Source organism: Pseudophryne corroboree, chromosome 5 (genome assembly GCF_028390025.1).
Source record: "Pseudophryne corroboree isolate aPseCor3 chromosome 5, aPseCor3.hap2, whole genome shotgun sequence".
NCBI lineage: Eukaryota > Metazoa > Chordata > Amphibia > Anura > Myobatrachidae > Pseudophryne > Pseudophryne corroboree.
This window is the reverse complement of record NC_086448.1, coordinates 416,055,912-416,075,106: the sequence shown is the minus strand read 5'-3', so window position 1 is coordinate 416,075,106 and position 19,195 is coordinate 416,055,912. Positions and strand designations below refer to the sequence as shown.

At 46.6% G+C, this 19,195-nt stretch overlaps 1 protein-coding gene across 2 annotated transcripts in view; it reads left to right on the top strand.

Moving 5' to 3' along the window:
• Window positions 1-231: 231 nt before the first annotated feature.
• The window catches only part of LOC134927808 (uncharacterized), a 510,851-nt gene continuing 491,887 nt past the window's right edge, over window positions 232-19,195 (top strand). For both annotated transcript variants that reach the window (XM_063922785.1, XM_063922784.1), the window contains exons 1-2: window positions 232-512; window positions 9,096-9,164. In XM_063922785.1, the coding sequence (XP_063778855.1) occupies window positions 9,111-9,164 (54 nt within the window). In that variant the 5' untranslated portion in view covers window positions 232-512; window positions 9,096-9,110. The remainder of the gene's footprint in view (window positions 513-9,095; window positions 9,165-19,195) is intronic.

The following is a 19,195-nucleotide window of genomic DNA, read 5'->3' as shown; positions in this document are numbered from 1 at the left end:
AATAAGATCCTTTACGAAGAGAAAATAGCCAAGTGTCAGTAGAAGTGGTTGATTTACTTTCATATGCAGGACCTGACCACTAGGTGGCAAAAAGGTCCTTATCACGAAGGTAAAGTAGACTGCTCTGCATAGATTGAGATAATTTGTCTTCATCATAAAGACCACGTCCTTATGGCGAAGAGAAAATATACTCAACCGCAGACCCTTATGGCGATATTGTTACATGGTGTTGCGGGCTAATGACGTCACAGGAGGTGTGAGAAGCAGCCGCAGCATTTGCTTCCTGTGTCGCTGCACGTGGACGTGCCCTGTTGTTTTGCACTTCCGTTTCCGCTTGTGGATCACTTGCCGTTCTTGACGCCACATAGTCCGCGGGATCTTACAAGGAGAGCCGGGGAGCATTGTATTCGAACCGTCAGATAGTAATTACACAGCGCTGTGTGAGCCCTGAGTGTCTCCTGTAGATAAAGACCTGGTGATTCCAGCTCAGTCGCCAGATACACGCAGCTGCGGTACGTTCTGTGTTTATGTTATGTGTAATCACACGTTGCTGTGTTATACTATGTCCCCTTGCTGCCCTGTCCCCCTGTACTATGCTCCTACTGCTATGTACACCCGCCTGTATAGTCGCCTGCTCCCGACAGTACTGCCGCCATAAAGCAGCACCTGTAGCAGACAAGCGCTACCCCTGCTTACAGTGGGGTTTAAGAACTAATTTTTGAGAGAGATAAAGTGGACAATAATAAAGTACCTGCCAATCCGATCCTAACTGCTATGTTACATTGAAAAATGATAGGAGCTGGTCAGCTTGGCTGGTACTTCATCTCCATCCAGTTTATCTCTCTCTCAAAGGCTTAAGGGGGTACACACGGAGAGATCTGTGTTTTTAAAATCTAAGCAATGTGACTAGATTGCTTAGATTTTAAGCACGGATTTGCCTTTTGCATGCCCCCCAGCGATAGCCGTGCATCGCTATCGCCGGTGCTAAATTGAGCATACAGGCTCAATCTAGTGGGTCGCTCACTTCAGCGCTGTGTGAAGTGAGCGGCCCCCCCTTGCTCAGCAAGTGTGCTGAGCGGTCTGTGTTAAGATCGCTCAGCACACATCTCTCCCGTCATTACCCGGTTTTAGAGGGGTATGCAGTTAGCAGCGATAACACGATCTGCGATCCCGACTAAAGTTATTGCACAACTGGTTGGAGACTGTGCTCCTGTTTTCCGCACCTATACTATTCCAAAATGGCGATAACGGGATTTGCTTGATAATTATAGCTTGCAAAACCAAAGATAAGTTTAGGAGAAGATGGGGAAATCTGCCTGCACCGCCCTCCCCCCCCCCCCCCATCTATTAGTGGCCATAATACAACTTTGGTGTATTTAAATTGGGTAAAATGACTGTATTTCATTTAAAAAATGATAGAAAGCTATTTTTTCAGCAAAATAAGTGCTCTTATTAATACCTCTGTCAGACAGCAACCTATGAACATGGGTTAATGGCACATGAGTGTGCATAACCTGTTTTCAGGTGTGGTCTGAAAGGTGCCAGGATTGAAATACCAGGTCTAGCGGCCCGTTATTTCAACCCTGGTCGCGAGCAGCGTTGAAATTGTGTTCAACCCGGCACACTGTGCGGTGTGAACAGGAGCCGAGTCGATGTGAACTGTTCCGTTCACCGTGTACGGGCGGCGCTTGGAGATCATGTGATCTCCAAGCACTGTCACCGCTGAAGTCACCAACCCGGCAATATGCCGGATTACAGGCAGCGGGGCTCCTGAGGTGAGCCGCACACTGGGAGCTCCCGTGTCAGGCTCCCTGGTGCGACCCGCCTCAGGCGCTCTGAAAGGGATATAAAATCGGGGTACATAAAAATGGGTAGCAGTATATATTTGGATCATTTTAGGGAAAGTGTAAATAGACCGATTACTTCCATCTAAAAACACTTGTCTCACTCATAAAGCTTCCCAATATATCTGTCCCATACCATGTACCCCAATATCCATTACTTTGCAATGTTTGACCCCCAAAATAATGTCATTTTCTCTAACGTCCTAGTGGATGCTGGGGACTCCGTCAGGACCATGGGGGATAGCGGGCTCCGCAGGAGACAGGGCACATCTAAAAAGCTTTTTAGGTCACATGGTGTGTACTGGCTCCTCCCCCTATGACCCTCCTCCAAGCCTCAGTTAGGTTTTTGTGCCCGTCCGAGAAGGGTGCAAACTGGATGGCTCTCTTAAGGAGCTGTTTAGTAAAGTTTTTTTTTTAGGTTTCTAATCAGTGATTCCTGCTGGCGACAGGATCACTGCAACGAGGGACTTAGGGGAGAGACTTGCAACTCACCTGCGTGCAGGAGGATTGAAGTTTTAGGCTACTGGACACTGAGCTCCAGAGGGAGTCGGAACACAGGTCAGCCTGGGGTTCGTCCCGGAGCCGCGCCGCCGATCCCCCTTACAGACGCTGAAGAAAGACGGCGGAACGGAGGTCCGGAAACAGGCGGCAGAAGACTTCACAGTCTTCAGAGAGGTAGCGCACAGCACTGCAGCTGTGCGCCATTGTTGCTACACGGCTCACTGACACGGTCACGGAGGGTGCAGGGCGCTGCTGGGGGCGCCCTGGGCAGCAATATAAATACCTATTTGGCAAATAAATACATCACATATAGCCATTAAGGCTATATGTATGTATTTAACCCAGGCCAGTTTTCCTAATAACCGGGAGAAAAGCCCGCCGTGAAAGGGGCGGAGCTTATTCTCCTCAGCACTCAGCGCCATTTTCCTGACCAGCTCCGCTGGTGAGGAAGGCTCCCACTCTCCCCTGCACTACAGAAACAGGGTTAAAGAGAAGGGGGGCATAAATTGGCGATATAATTATATATTAAGAGCCCATATATAGAAGCAACACCTTCTAGGGTTGTTATATACATTATGGCGCTTTTGGTGTGTGCTGGCAAACTCTCCCTCTGTCTCCCCAAAGGGCTAGTGGGTCCTGTCCTCTATCAGAGCATTCCCTGTATGTGTGTGCTGTAGGTCGGTACGTGTGTGTCGACATGTATGAGGAAAATGTTGGTGAGGAGACGGAGAAAATTGCCTGTAATGGTGATGTCACTCTCTAGGGAGTCGACACCAGAATGGATGGCTTACTTATGGAATTACGTGATAATGTCAACACGCTGCAAGCCGGTTGACGACATGAGACAGCCGGCGGACAAATTAGTATCGGTCCAGGCGTCTCAGACACCGTCAGGGGCTTGTAAAAACGCCCAATTACCTCAGTCGGTCGACAGACACTGACACGGACACTGACCCCAGTGTCGACGGTGAAGAAACAAACGTATTTTTCCTTTAGGGCCACAAGTTACATGTTAAGGGCAATGAAGGAGGTGTTACGTATTTCTGATACCACAAGTACCACAAATAAGGGTATTTTGTAGGGTGGGAAAAAACTACTTGTAGTTTTGCCTGAATCAGATAAATTAAATGAAGTGTGTGATGATACGTGGGGTTCCTCCGACAGAAAGTTATGGGCGGTATACCCTTTTTTCCCGCCAGTAGTAAGGGCGAGTTGGAAAACACACCTTAGGGTGGACAAGGCGCTCACACGCTTATAAAAAACATGGCGTTACCGTTTCCAGATACGGCCGCCCTCAAGGAGCCAGCTGATAGGAAGCTGGAAAATATCATAACAGTATATACACACATACTGGTGTTATACTACGACCAGCAATCGCCTCAGCCTGGATGTGCAGCGCTGAGGGGGCTTGGTCGGATTTCCTGACTGAAAATTTTGATACCCTTGACAGGGACAGGATTTTATTGTCTATAGAGCATTTTAAGGATGCATTTCTATATATGTGTGATGCGCAGAGGCATATTTGCATTCTGGCATCAAGAGTAAATGTGATGTACATATCTGCCAGACGAAGACACGACAGTGGTCAGGTGAGGCAGATTCCAGACGGCATATGGAAGTATTGCCGTATAAAGGGGCGGTCCATTGGACCTGGTGGCCATGGCAACAGCTGAAAAATCCACCTTTGGTTACCCCGAGTCACATATTGGCAGAAAAGGACACAGTCTTTTCAGTCTCAATCCTTTCGTCCCCATACGGGCAGGCGGGCGAAGGCCAGTCATATCTGCCCAGGGGGAGAGGAAAGGGAAGAAGACTGCAGCAAGCAGCTCATTCCCAGGAACAGAAGCTCCTCACGGCTTCTGCCAAGTCCGCAGCATAACGCTGGGGCCGTACAAGCGGACTCAGGTGCGGTAGGGGGTCATCTCAAGAGTTTCAGCAACACTCGCAAGGGAACTCCGGGATCCTACATGTAATATCCCAGGTGTACATTGGAAATTCGAGACGTCTCCCCCTCACACAATTCACAGGCTGTATTCCCAGCAGGTGATAATCAAAGTACCCTTCTTACAACAAGGAAGGGGGTAGTATTCCACACTATATTGTGGTACTGAAGCCAACCGGCTCGGTGAGATCTGAAATATTTGAACACTTACAAGCGTTCAAATCAAGATGGAGTCACTCGGAGCAGTGATAGCGAACCAGGAAGAAGGGGACGATATGATGTCACTGGATATCAGGGACGTTTACCTACAGGTCCAAATTTGCCCTTCTCACCAAGGGTACTTCAGGTTCCTGGTACAGAACTGTCACTATCAGTTCAGACGCTGCCGTTTGGATTGTCCACGGCGCCCCGGGTCTTTACCAAGGTAATGGCCGGAATGATGATTTTTCTTAAAAGAAACATGGACGCTTTCCTGATAAGGGCAAGGTCCAGAGAACAGTTGGAGGTCGGAGTAGCACTATCTTAAGTAGTTCTACGACAGCACGAGTGGATTCTAAATATTCCAAAATCGCAGCTTTTTCCGACGACACGTCTACTGTTCCTAGGGAAGATTCTGGACACAGTCCAGAAAAACGTGTTTCTCCCAGTGGAGAAAACCAGGGAGTTATCCGAGCTAATCGGGATCCTCCTAAAACCAGGAAAAGTGTCAGTGCATCATTGCACAAGAGTCCTGGTAAAAATGGTGGCTTATTACGAAGCAATTCCATTCGGCAGATTTCCCGCAAGAACTCTTCAGTGGGATCTGCTGGACAAATGGTCCGGATCGCATCCTCAGATGCATCAGCGGATAACCCTATATCCAAGGAAAAGGGTGTCTCTCCTGTGGTGATTACAGAGTGCTCATCTTCTAGAGGGCCGCAGATTCGGCATTCAGGATTGGATGCCGGTGACCACGGAGGCCAGCCTGAGAGGCTGGGGAACAGTCACACAGGGAAAAAATTTCCAGGGAAGTGTGATTAAGTCTGGAGAATTCTCTCCGCATAAATAAGCTTAGAGCAAATTTATAATGCTCTAAACTTAGCTAGACCTCTGCTTCAAGGTCAGCCGGTATTGATCCAGTGGGATAACATCACGGCAGTCGCCCACGTAAACAGAAGGGCGGCACAAGAAGCAGGAGGGCAGTGAAAACTGCAAGGATTTTTCGCTAGGCGGAAAATCATGTGATAGCACTGTCAGCAGTGTTCTTTCCGGGAGTGGACGACTGGGAAGCAGACTTCCTCAGCAGGCATGACCTCCACCCGGGAGAGTGGAAACTTCATAGGGAAGTTTTTCAACATGATTGTGGACCGTTGGCAAAGACCAAAGGTGGACATGATGGCGTCCCGCCCGAACAAAAAACGGGACAGGTATTCCGCCAGGTCATGAGACCTTCAGGCGATAGCTGTGGATGTTCTGGTAACACCGTGGGTGTACCAGTCTGTGTATGTGTTCCCTCCTCTGTTTCTCATAACCAGGGTATTGAGAATTATAAGACATAGAGGAGTAGGAACTATACTAGTGGCTCCGGATTGGCCAAGAGGGACTTGGTACCCGGAACTTCAAGAAATGCTCACAGAGGACTAAGGGCCTGGGGAGCTAAGAAGGGACTTGATTCAGCAAGTACCATGTCTATTCCAAGACTTACCGCGGCTGCGTTTGACGGCATGGCGGTTGAATGCCGGATCCTGAGGGGAAAAGGCATTCCATAAGAGGTCATACCTACCCTGGTCAAAGCCAGGAAGGAGGTGACCGCACAACGTCATCACCACATGTGGTGAAAATATGTTGCGTGGGTGAGGCCAGGAAGGCTCCACGACGGAAATTCAACTAGGTCGATTTCTACACTTCCTGAAAACAGGAGTGTTTTGGACCTCAAATTGGGGTTCATTAACATTTAAATTTCGGCCCTGTAGATTTTCTTCCAGAAAGAATTGACTTCAGTTCCTGAAGTCCAGATTGTAAAGGATGTATTGCATATACAGCTTTTTTGTGCCCCTAGGGGCACCGTGAGATCTCAACATAGTGTTGGGATTTCTTAAAATCATATTGGTTTTAACCGCTCAAATCTGTGGATTTGAAATATCTCACATGGAAAGTGACCATGCTGTTGACAAATATCTCACATGGGAAGTGACCATGTTGTTAGCCCTGGCCTCGGCCAGGCGATTGTCAGAATGGGCGGCTTTGTCTTACAAAAGCCCATATTAAAATTTTCCATTTGAACAGGACAGAACTGGGACTCGTCTCCAGTTTCTTCATAAAGGGGTGTCAGCGTTTTCACCTGAAACAACCTCTTGTGGTGCCTGCGGCTACTAGGGACTTGGAGGACTCCAAGTTACTAGACGTGGTCAGGGCCCTAAAAATATATATATATATAGTTAGGACGGCTGGAGTCAGAAAGTCTGACTTGCTGTTTATACTGTATACACCCAACAAGCTGGGTGCTCATGCTTCTAAGCAGTCTATTGCACGCTGGATTTGTAGTACAATTCAGCTTGCACATTCTGTGGCAGGCCTGCCACAGACGAAATATGTAGATGCCCATTCCACAAGGAAGGTGGGCTCATCCTGGGCGGCTGCCCGAGGAGTCTCGGCATTACAACTTTGCCGAGCAGCTACGTGGTCAGGGGAGAACACGTTTGTAAAATTTTACAAATTTTGATACTCTGGCTAAGGAGGACCTGGAGTTCTCTCATTCGGTGCTGCAGAGTCATCCGCACTCTCCCGCCCGTTTGGGAGCTTTGGTATAATCCCCATGGTCCTGACGGAGTCCCCAGCATCCACTAGGACGTTAGAGAAAATAAGAATTTACTTACCGATAATTCTATTTCTCGTAGTCCGTAGTGGATGCTGGGCGCCCATCCCAAGTGCGGATTGTCTGCAATGCTTGTACATAGTTATTGTTACAAAAAATCGGGTTATTACTATTGTTGTGAGCCATCTTTTCGGAGGCTACTTCGTTTTGTTATCATACTGTTAACTGGGTTCAGATCACAAGTTGTACGGTGTGATTGGTGTGGCTGGTATGAGTCTTACCCGGGATTCAAGATCCTTCCTTATTGTGTACGCTCGTCCGGGCACAGTACCTAACTGAGGCTTGGAGGAGGGTCATAGGGGGAGGAGCCAGTACACACCATGTGACCTAAAAAGCTTTTTAGATGTGCCCTGTCTCCTGCGGAGCCCGCTATCCCCCATGGTCCTGACGGAGTCCCCAGCATCCACTACGGACTACGAGAAATAGAATTATCGGTAAGTAAATTCTTATTATTGGCCAATTAAAAACATCTAAGTGTCTAATTAGTCATTCAGGGGTTTGTCCCAGGTGTTCTTAACCAAATCCCCACATTTGTACCTTTTTAAAATAGGGATTTTTCACTACTTCTCTGCTCAGATGGTGAAAGATTTGTGATTAACCCTATGGAGACTTCTGCAATAACTTTTCACAGCTAATTTGATATCAAGTTATCGCAAATGCGATAATTTATTTTTAAACCGTGTTATCGCTGCTAATTGTATACCCCCTTTGTACATAGACCCATGTGTCACTATTGCGCATTGCTACACCTCTACATGTAACAGCTCCATAGTTACAGCTTGTGCTGTCGGGTCAGTTTATTCTTGTTTATACATACGTAGTGTTACCTCTAGAAATTGTAGAGGGCAGGACGCCGGGGGCATGTGTGTGCGCGTGCGGCCGAAACAGACATGGCCATGCAAAATAAGGGTTGTGACCATGCCACGTCATTTAAGTGGGCGGTGCGGCCGGCGGCGTCGCTGTTGGGGGCTTCCCCCAAACTTTCTCCCACAGTGGGAATGGATGCCACGCGCATGTGCGCAGCATCTTTACACGCTGGGAGGGCAGGAAGCGGGCGGCTGTTTGAAAGGGCAGGGTGTGGCATCCTGCTAAAACAGCCTAGCGTGGACACTACCATTTAATCCTGTAGCAATTTTGTTAAAGACCTTTGGTATATTTCATTTTATGTTTTTTTGGAGATATCTTCGTAGCTGCATATATTTACCTATATCTACAAGTATTTCAGTTTGAAAATATTGTGGTTCCAGCTTTCACAACCCTACTTTTCCCTGTTCAGTGCTATAGAAGAGTAGTCAACCATCACCCCTTTTTTTTGTTTTGTTTCAGCAATGTTGCTGGTCTCTGTACATAATGTACAGGTTGAGTATCCCATATCCAAATATTCCGAAATACGGACTTTTTTGAGTGAGAGTGAGAAAGTGAAACCTTTGTTTTTTGATGGCTCAATGTACACAAACTTTGTTTAATACACAAAGTTATTAAAAATATTGTATTAAATGACCTTTAGGCTTTGTGTATAAGGTGTATATGAAACATAACTGAATTGTGTGAATGTACACACACTTTGTTTAATGCACAAAGTTATAAAAAATATTGGCTAAAATTACCTTCAGGCTGTGTGTATAAGGTGTATATGAAACATAAATGCATTATGTGCTTAGATTTAGGTCCCATCACCATGATATCTCATTATGGTATGCAATTATTCCAAAATACGGAAAAATCCCATATCCAAAATACCTCTCGTCCCAAGCATTTTGGATAAGGGATACTCAACCTGTAATAGGTTTAGCATGAAGCAAATATTTGCTGATAATCCGATTATCACTTGAATAGCCATCTCTTTTTAATGGCGATAGTTGCAGATGTACTCAATTGTGCATTATGTGCGTTTTACATAGCACAAAGTAAATTTCTGTGACATGACATTTGATTGTGCTTGTTCTCTTTTTAGTTGAGAAAAATTAGGATGGAAGATGTACCAGCCCTAGATGTGACTGCACTAACACCATTTTATTGCAATGTAAGTATTAATAATTATTCCGAAATAGTTACTTATTTAGAATTTTGGTTTTCATTGAACGCAAGGGCATTTATTATTTATCAGGCAAAATTGTGCTACAGTAAGTCGGATTACAACAAAACCAAGAAATCAAAGGGTACTTGTATTACTTTAACTCTCAAAATAAAAAAATCCCTGCTGCTACTAAGTGAACAGAATAAATACATTATAATGCTGATAATGTCACAAAGTAATGCTTTACACATTTTCTTCTAAATAAGTTTGATATATATTCATAAATTAATGTAACTAGAACAAGAATTATGGTAATATATGAAATGTAAATAATTATCAGTGTTTCTTAAATAATAGTCTAAACAAATTCCAAAGATGATCTGGACTCTTAGGGGGGAATTCAATCCTTTTGTGAGCAAATTTAATTAATGGGTGTCCTACAGAGTAATTGAATTATTCCAGGAGCCTGTCAATTATCAGGCTTATCATGGCCAAATAAACTGGGTTCAGCCGTGTACAGCGACTAAACCTGTCTAAAGTTCTGGTTAGGGCGTGCAAACCATGGACTTTCTCTCACGTCCTAGAGGATGCTGGGGTCCACATTAGTACCATGGGGTATAGACGGGTCCACCAGAAGCCATTGGCACTTTAAGAATTTGAGGATGAGGGCTGGCTCCTCCCTCTATGCCCCTCCTACCAGACTCAGTTTAGAAAATGTGCCCGGAGGAGCTGGTCACAGCTAGGGGAGCTCTACAGAGCTTTTCTAGAAAAGTTTATTTTTAGAGTTTATTTTAGAGGGAGGCTGCTGGCAATAGCCTCCCTGCAGCGAGGGACTAAGGGGGGGAACAGTGTCCGCCTTGCGGGGGACCGCTCACCCTAGCAGCATGCCGCCAACCCCTTACAGAGCTGAAGAAGTGGTGAGTGAGACACCGACACCCCTAGCAAGCGGGGGGCCAGTGTGAAGATGGCGGCAGCAGAGAGGGAGCGGAGTATTAACTGCGCTCCTGGAAAGGCTCAGCGGCACATGGTGCGGCGCCCTGGGCCAGCGCTTACCCCCTACACTGGTCCACAAGCCTGTCGGGGTCCTCAGATCTTAGCCAGCACAATTTCCTCAGGCCAGTATAATCCATGAAGAGTGGGAAGACCGCGCCATTAAGGGGGCGGAGTTTCTCAGAGCGTACCCAGCAGTGTTCCAGCCCCATTTTCTTGCCTGCACAGCGCTGAGAGGAAGAACAGGTCCCTCCACAGCAACTCCAGCTATCTGTACACGGTACCAGGGGGTTGTAGAAGGGAGGGGAGGCTGTAATAAGACTGTGTGTCCCATTAAGGTGCACAGTCAGCGCTGACAAGGGGTCTCCCTTTGCTAAAAGCGCTGTGTGTGGGTTGGCTCCAATCTGTGTGTCTCTTGCCGTTCTTGGGGGGAAACTCTGTCTGCCCTCACCTGTGTGTGTGGAGTGTTTGGTGGTCTCCTTTAGCTATGTCCAGGGACACTGTGTCATATGCTGCAGAGGATTTATCCTCCCAGGATGATCCCATTCCATGTAATCAGGATAGCACTGGTTTAGCACAGATACCAGCAAGGGAACCGGAGTGGTTTTTCTCCATCATCTCTTGGATTTCTCCAATTTCTGACAGGGTTGCAAATAATGAATCTTCAACCCAGGTATTACAGAACTCTATGGCAGTATGGCCAGTTTCTGGTACCTCAGGACGCTCCGCTATATACCCCCACAAACGGGTGCTTGTACAGGTCACACAAGACGTCACGGATACCGATTCTGACACCACAGACGGTGATGGGGATGTGTTGCGGGGGTCTGCATCTCTTGCAAAGGGGGTGCAATTGTTGATAGAGGCTATCAGGGATGTGTTGAATGTTAATGATACCCCACCTGAGCAGGTTGAGGAGGCCTTTTTCACTGAAAATAAAAAAGCCTCGCTAAACTTCCCTGTGTCAAAGGAATTGAATGCTATATTTGAGAAAGCATGGGTAAACCCTGATAAAAAATTCCAGGTCCCTAAAAGGGTCCAGGTGGCGTTTCCTTTCCCTGAGGAGGATAGGAAAAAATGAGAGAACCCGCCTATTGTTGACGCATCTGTGTCCAGACTCTCAAAAAAGGTGGTTTTGCCTGTTCCAGGATCTACTGCCTTAAAGGAGCAGGCTGATGGGAAAAATTGATAACACGCTTAAATCAATGTATACTGCTTCAGTGGCCATATTCCGTCCAACTATTGCTACTGCATGGATTGCAAAGGCAATAGTAAAGTGGTCGGCTACCTTACTTGAGGACTTGGATATGATGGATAGGGATGATGTTGCTTTATATTTACGCAACATACATGATTCTGCAGGTTTTATGGTAGAATCCATGAAAGACCTGGGTTCCATGGCTGCGGGAATATCTTCCATGTCTGTTTCAGCTCGTCGGGGACTGGGGCTGCGCCAGTGGTCGGCCGACGCGGAATCCAGGCAAAGTGTGGAGGCCCTACCCTATACAGGTCAGGCTCTCTTTGGGGAAGCTCTAGATGCGTGGATATCCACGGCTACAACGGGTAAGTCTCCGTTTCTTCCCTCAGCAGCACCTGCTCCGAAGAAGTCCTTCTCTTCATCTGCAACGCAGTCCTTTTGGCCTAACAGGCCTAGAAAGGCCAGAACGTCCAATACCTTCTTTAGGGGAGGTCGAGTTAAGCCCAAGAAACCTGCAGGTTCCCAGGAGCAAAAGCCTGCTTCAGGTACGCCAAAGTCCTCCGCATGACAGTGGACCGCGCGGCCTGGAGATGGGGCCAGGGGGATCCAGACGCAGACACTTCAGTCACGTCTAGGTAGCGTCCGGCCTGGATCTCTGGGTGATAGATATTGTATCCCAGGGATACTGGCTGGAATTTTAAAGTCTCCCTCCTCATCGTTTTTTCTCTAACGTCCTAGTGGATGCTGGGGACTCCGTAAGGACCATGGGGAATAGACGGGCTCCGCAGGAGACAGGGCACTCTAAGAAAGAATTAGGACTACTGGTGTGCACTGGCTCCTCCCTCTATGCCCCTCCTCCAGACCTCAGTTAGAATCTGTGCCCGGACGGAGCTGGGTACATTTTAGTGAGCTCTCCTGAGCTTGCTAATAAGAAAGTATTTTGTTAGGTTTTTTATTTTCAGAGAGCTTCTGCTGACAACAGACTCTCTGCTACGTGGGACTGAGGGGAGAGAAGCAAACCTACTAACTGCGGCTAGGTTGTGCTTCTTAGGCTACTTGACACCATTAGCTCCAGAGGGATTGAACACAGGAACTCACCCTTGGTCGTCCGTTCCCGGAGCCGCGCCGCCGTCCCCATCGCAGAGCCAGAAGACTGAAGCCGGCGAGAGAAGCAAGAAGACGTCAAAATCGGCGGCAGAAGACTCCTGTCTTCATATGAGGTAGCGCACAGCACTGCAGCTGTGTGCCATTGCTCCGACATAAACCCGCACACTCCGGTCACTGTAGGGTGTAGAGGGGGGGGGGCCCTGGGCAGCAATTGATTACCTCCTGGCAAAATAGGGCATATATACAGCTGGGCACTGTATATATGCATGAGCCCCCCGCCATTATTTTTACACAAAATCGCGGGACAGAAGCCCGCCGCTGAGGGGTCGGGGCTTCTTCCTCAGCATTCACCAGCTCCATTTTCTCTCCACAGATCCGCTGAGAGAAGCTTCCCAGGCTCTCTCCTGCACACGATAGACGATAGAAGAGAGTAAAAGAGGGGCACATAAATTGGCGCACAGCAGCTACTGGGTTAACACTAAGTTACTGTGTGATTCCTGGGTCATATAACGCTGGGGTGTGTGCTGGCATACTCTCTTTCTGTCTCTCCAAATGGCCTTGTGGGGGATTTCTGCTTGACGTGTCCTGTAGAGTATGCAATGGACAGAGGATGCCGACATAAGAGGCATATAGAAGGCTGAGGATTGTGTGGAGAAGGGTTCTCGGACCTGGTCTCCACAGCTATAGCTGGTAATTCTGATATTTTGCCTTATATTCCTGCACAGCCTAGGAAAGCACGTCATTATCAAATGCAGCCTTTCGAACAAAGAAACAAAGTCCGAGGTGCGTCCTTTCTTGCCAGAGGCGGGGGCAGGGGAAAGAAGCTGCACAACACAGCTAGTTCCCAGGAACAGAGGTCCTCCCCGGCCTCTACAAAAATCCACCGCATGTCGCTGGGGCTCCACAGGCGGAGCTAGGCCTGGTGGGGGCACACTTTTGTAAGTTCAGCCACAAGTGGGTTCACTCCCTATTATATCCCTGGGCAATAGATATTGTGTCTCCTGGATACAAGCTGGACTGGGAGAAGATGCCTCCTCACTGTCGGCCCTGCCGGCTTCCCCTTGCGAGAGGGAAACATGGTTAACTGCAATTCACAAGTTGTATCCTCAACAGGTGGTGGTCAAGGTTCCCCTCCTTCAACAAGGAAGGGGTTATTATTCGACCATGTTGTAGTCCCGAAACCGGACGGTTCGGTCAGACCCATATTGAATTTAAAATCCCTGAACATATACCTTGAAAGGTTCAAGTGCAAGATGAAATCGCTGAGAGCGGTCATTGCAAGCCTAAAAAGGGGGAGATTTTATGGTGTCTCGGGGCAAAAGGGATGCATACCTTCATGTCCCCATTTATCCACCTCATCCGGTGTACCTCAGAATTGCGGTACGGAATTGTCATTACCAATTTCTGACGTGGTCGGTTGGTCTCTCCACGGCCCCGAGAATATTCACCAAGGTAATGGCGGAAATGATGGTGCTCCTGCGGAAGCAAGGTGTCACTATTATCACGTTCTTGGTCGATCTCCTCATAAGAGCAAGATTGAGAGAGCAGTTGCTGAACAGCGTATCACTTTCTCTGGAAGTGTAACGGCAACACGGCTGGATTCTATGTATTCCAGAGTCGCAGTTGGTTCCTACAGCTCATCTGCCTCTCCTAGGCATGATCCTAGGCACAGACCAGAAAAGGGTTTATCTCCCGATATAGAGAGCTCAGGAGCTCGTGACACTGGTCAGGAATCTATTGAAACCAAAACTGGTGTCAGTGCATCACTGCACTCGAGTCCTGGGAAGGATGGTGGCATCATACGAGGCCATTCCCTTCGGCAGGTTCCATGCGAGGACCTTCCAATGGGAAGGAGGAGATAGCAAAACTGCATGCTGAGATTTGTAGGATGTCTGTGTCTTTGAAGCCTCCACTGCCTCAGAGAACCACCAGAAGACATTCTGCCTGGACTACTGTGGGCTCTCAAGGGCAGAGATTTTTCAGAGGGACACAGACACCTCCCGCAAGCGGTGACACTGAAAAACTCGTATGCTACTCTTGCAGGGCTGGAAGATACAACTAAGAGAGGCACTACAGAACAGGAGGATATGGGGATATCTACCAACTATAGGAACAGGAAATGGAACAGGAAAATTGAATCTCCAAAAAGGACTGCACTTCTCTTGGGAGATTCCATTATTAGAGGAATACATCTGGGAAATGCAAATGAAGTAGAGAAACAAGTAAGGTGCTTACCTGGAGCCACAGCTCCAAGGGATAAAGAGCGCATGCTAAGAATTGTAAAGGCAGCAAGAAAAGATGGGGAGGTGGATGTCATTGTCCACCTAGGGACAAATGACCTGGCAAATGCTGAACTCATGGCTGTAAAAGATGAATTTAGGAAGTTAGGGACTGCTCTGAAGCAGGTGGCAACCACTGTATCTTTTTCAGAAGTATTGCCAGTACACAGAGGCGAAGACAGAACTCATTGCATCAGAAACTTCAATGTTTGGCTAAGGACATGGTGCAATGAGGAGAGATTTGGATTTATAGGCCATAGTCACACCATCTGGCAAGATAGGAGCTTATACAAAAGTGACGGCCTGCACCCATCTTCAAGGGGAACGAGAATACTAACTGAACAGTTTGGATGCTTCATCAAGAACTATTTAAACTAACAAAGGGGGGCAGTGAACCAAATAGGAATAAAGAAATCTGCTCCCCCAACACAGAGGTATTGTTTCTGCAGGCAAAGGGAATAGGAAGCATATCCACAGCAACAGAAGATAATTCAGATCAAAACCAAATAAAAATAGGCAGAGAGAAGAACATAGCTAGGAACAGAAAAAGCACAAACAAAACTCTAAAAGCTATGTGTGCAAATGCTAGGAGCTTAGGAAATAAAATCCCAGAACTAACTGCAATAATGACAAGGGATGATCTAGACATTGTGGCAATTAGAGTCATGGTACAATGAAAATCATGACTGGGACATAGCTATACTGGGATATACTTTATTTAGGAAGGACAGAATTGGAAAAATCGGAGGAGGGGTAGCAATGTATGTAAAAAATGCCATAAATACTACATTAATACAAAGTATTGAAGAAAAAACTGAGGCCCTTTGGGTGACCATAGAAACAGGGGAAAAGTTGATTATTCGTATTGGCGTGATATACAGGCCACCAGGTCAGGAAGAGGAACTTGACAAGAACCTATTGCAGGACATAACTAAAATGGCATTAAAAGGAGAGGTAATAATCATGGGAGACTTTAATCTTCCTGATGTAAACTGGGAGGTGTCTGTTGCTAGTTCCACTAGAAGTAGGAACATTTTAAATTCCCTTCAGGGAGCATCCCTCCACCAATTGGTGAGGGAGCCCACTCGGAAAGACGCAATATTAGACTTAATACTTACAAATGGAGACAGATTATCGGACGTAAAAGTGGGTGAAAACCTGGGATCCAGTGATCATCAAGCAGTATGGTTCAGCATTAAGACAGAGACTGACTCGTCCCATACAAAAACAAAGGTGTTGGATTTTAGGAAGGCTGATTTTGTAGGGATGGGAAAATGTGTAAGCGATTCTTTGGCAGAGTGGAGGAACTTGGAAACAGTGCAGGAGAGGTGGGAAACATTCAAATGTGCAATATTGAAGGCAACAGACCTTTGTATCAAAACTGTTAGGAAAAACACAAGGAAAAGGAAGCCAGTGTGGTTTGCAAAAGAAGTAGCAAATATTGTGAGAGCAAAAAAGATGGCTTTTAGGAAATATAAGCAGACACAAAATAATGAAGACAAAAAGATATATCTTGTTAGACAGGAGACAAAGAAGGTAATCAGATGTGCAAAGGCACAAGCTGAGGAGAAAATGGCCCAGTCAGTGGGTAAAGGAGGCAAAACTTTTTTTAGGTATATAAGCGAAAAGAGAAAAACAAAAGGCGGAATTATAAAACTAAAGACGGACACTGGGAGTCTTGTTGAAGGAGACAATTTAATAGCAGATCATCTTAATGATTATTTTTGCTCAGTATTTACTACTGAAAGAGAGGGGAAGGGGCCACAGTTAAGTTGCAGGGATATTCTGGAAAATGAAACAAGTACATTTACAGAGGAGAAGGTCCTAACAGAACTCTCAAAGCTGAAAGTGGACAAATCTATGGGGCCAGATGGGATACATCCAAGGATACTAAAAGAACTTAGAGGTGCTGGTAGCACCATTGACAGAATTATTCAACCAGTCATTAGCTACAGGAGAAATTCCAGGGGACTGGAAAAGAGCAAACGTAGTCCCACTGCACAAAAGTGGAAGCAAGGAAGAGGCAAACAACTACAGACCAGTGAGTCTTACATCAGTAGTAGGGAAATTGATGGAAACACTCTTAAAAGAAAGAGTTATAGATTATCTCAAATCCGGCAATTTACTGGATCCCAAACAGCATGGATTCACTGGGGGGAGATCATGTCAAACAAATCTTATTGACTTTTTTGATTGTGTGACTAAAGTGATGGATAAAGGTGGAGCCATGGATATAGCTTATCTAGACTTTAGTAAGGCTTTTGACACAGTTCCACATCGCAGACTGCTAAATAAACTTGAAAGTTTGGGATTGGATATTAGGATTATTGAATGGATAAGATCTTGGTTGAAGGATAGAAAACAGAGTTGTGGTAAATGGAGTGCATTCACAGGAGGGAAATGTTACCAGTGGAGTACCCCAGGGATCTGTACTTGGACCAGTGCTTTTTAATATCTTTATTGGTGACATTGCAAATGGCATTAAAGGGAAAGTATGCCTTTTTGCAGATGACACAAAGGTATGCAACAGGGTAGACACACCAGGTGGGGTAAAACAAATGATTGAGGATCTAGGTAGACTAGAGGAATGGTCAAGAGTCTGGCAATTACAGTTTAATGCCAAAAAATGCAAAATCATGCACTTGGGTCTCAAAAATCCTAAAGCTAAATACAGTATTAATGGCACTATACTGGAAACTACTGAGGAGGAAAGGGATCTAGGAGTCACTATTTCAGATGACTTAAAAGCAGGTAAGCAATGTAACAAGGCAATGAGGAAGGCTAGTCAGATGCTTGGCTGCATTGGGAGAGGAATCAGCAGCAGAAAGAAAGAAGTAATAATGCCACTGTATAGGTCATTGGTACGGCCTCATCTAGAACACTGTATTCAGTTCTGGAGGCCATATCTTCAAAAGGATATTAATACATTAGAAACTGTACAAAGGAGGGCAACTAAAATGGTGCATGGCCTACATCACAAAACGTACCCAGAAAGACTAAGAAATCTCAATATGTATAGTTTGGAGCAGAGAAGGGAAAGGGGGGACATGATAGAAACTTTCAAATATATGAAGGGTTTTAACAAAGTTCAGGAGGGAAACATTCTCCAAATGAAGAGAAGCAATAGGACACGAGGACATGCACTGAGACTGGAGGGGGGGAGGTTCAGGGGAAATTTGCGGAAAAATTATTTCACAGAAAGGGTAGTGGACAAGTGGAATAGCCTCCCATCAGAGGTGATAGAGGCTAAGACAGTAGAGCAATTTAAACATGCATGGGATAGACCTAAGGATATCCTTACAAAGAAATAAGGATCAAATAAGGTTAGTGATAAAAAATAATATAAAAAAAAATAAGGGGCAGACTAGATGGGCCAAGTGGTTCTTATCTGCCGACAAATTCTATGTTTCTATGTTTCTATGACTTACTGGACGAGTGGTCCGGATCACATCTTCAGATGCATAGGTTAATCACCCTATCCCCCAGGGCCAGGGTGTCTCTCCTGTGGTGGCTGCAGAGTGCTCATCTTCTCGAAGGTCGCAGATTCGGCATTCAGGACTGCGTCCTGGTGACCACGGATGCAAGCCTCCGAGGGTGGGGGGCGGTCACACAAGGAAAACAATTTCCAAGGGAGGAGGTCAAGTCAGGAGACTTGCCTTCACGTAAATATCCTGGAATTAAGGGCCATACACAACGCCCTAAGTCAAGCGGAGAACTTGCTTCGCAAAAACACTGTGCCGATTCAGTCAGACAACATCACAGCAGTGGCTCATGTAAACCGCCAAGGCGGCACAAGGAGCATAGTGGTGATGGCGGAGGCCACCAGAATTCTTCGCTGGGCGGAGAATCACGTAAGAGCACTGTCAGCAGTGTTCATTCCGGGAGTGGACGACTGGGAAGCAGACTTCCTCAGCTGGCACGACCTCCACCCGGGAGAGTGGGGACTTCATCAAGAAGTCTTCACGCAGATTGCACGGCAGTGGGAACTGCCACAGGTGGGCATGATGGCATCCCGCCACAACAAAACGCTACAGAGATATTGCGCCAGGTCAAGAGACTCTCAGGCGATAGCTGTAGACGCACTAGTGACACCGTGGGTGTTCCAGTCGGTTTATATGTTTCCTCCTCTTCCTCTCATACTCAAGGTGCTGAGAATCGTAAGGAAAAGAGGAGTGAGAACAATACTTATTGTTCTGGATTGGCCAAGAAGGACTTGGTATCCGGAACTGCAAGAAATGCTCGCAGAGGGCCCATGGCCTCTGCCTCTCAGACAGGATCTGTTGCAACAGGGGCCCTGTCTGTTCCAAGACTTACCGCGGCTGCGTTTGATGGCATGGCGGTTGAACGCCGGATCCTAGCAGAAAGAGGGATTCCGGATGAGGTTATTCCTACGCTAATAAAGGCTAGGAAGGACGTGACGGCTAAACATTATCACCGTATATGGCGAAAATATGTTGGTTGGT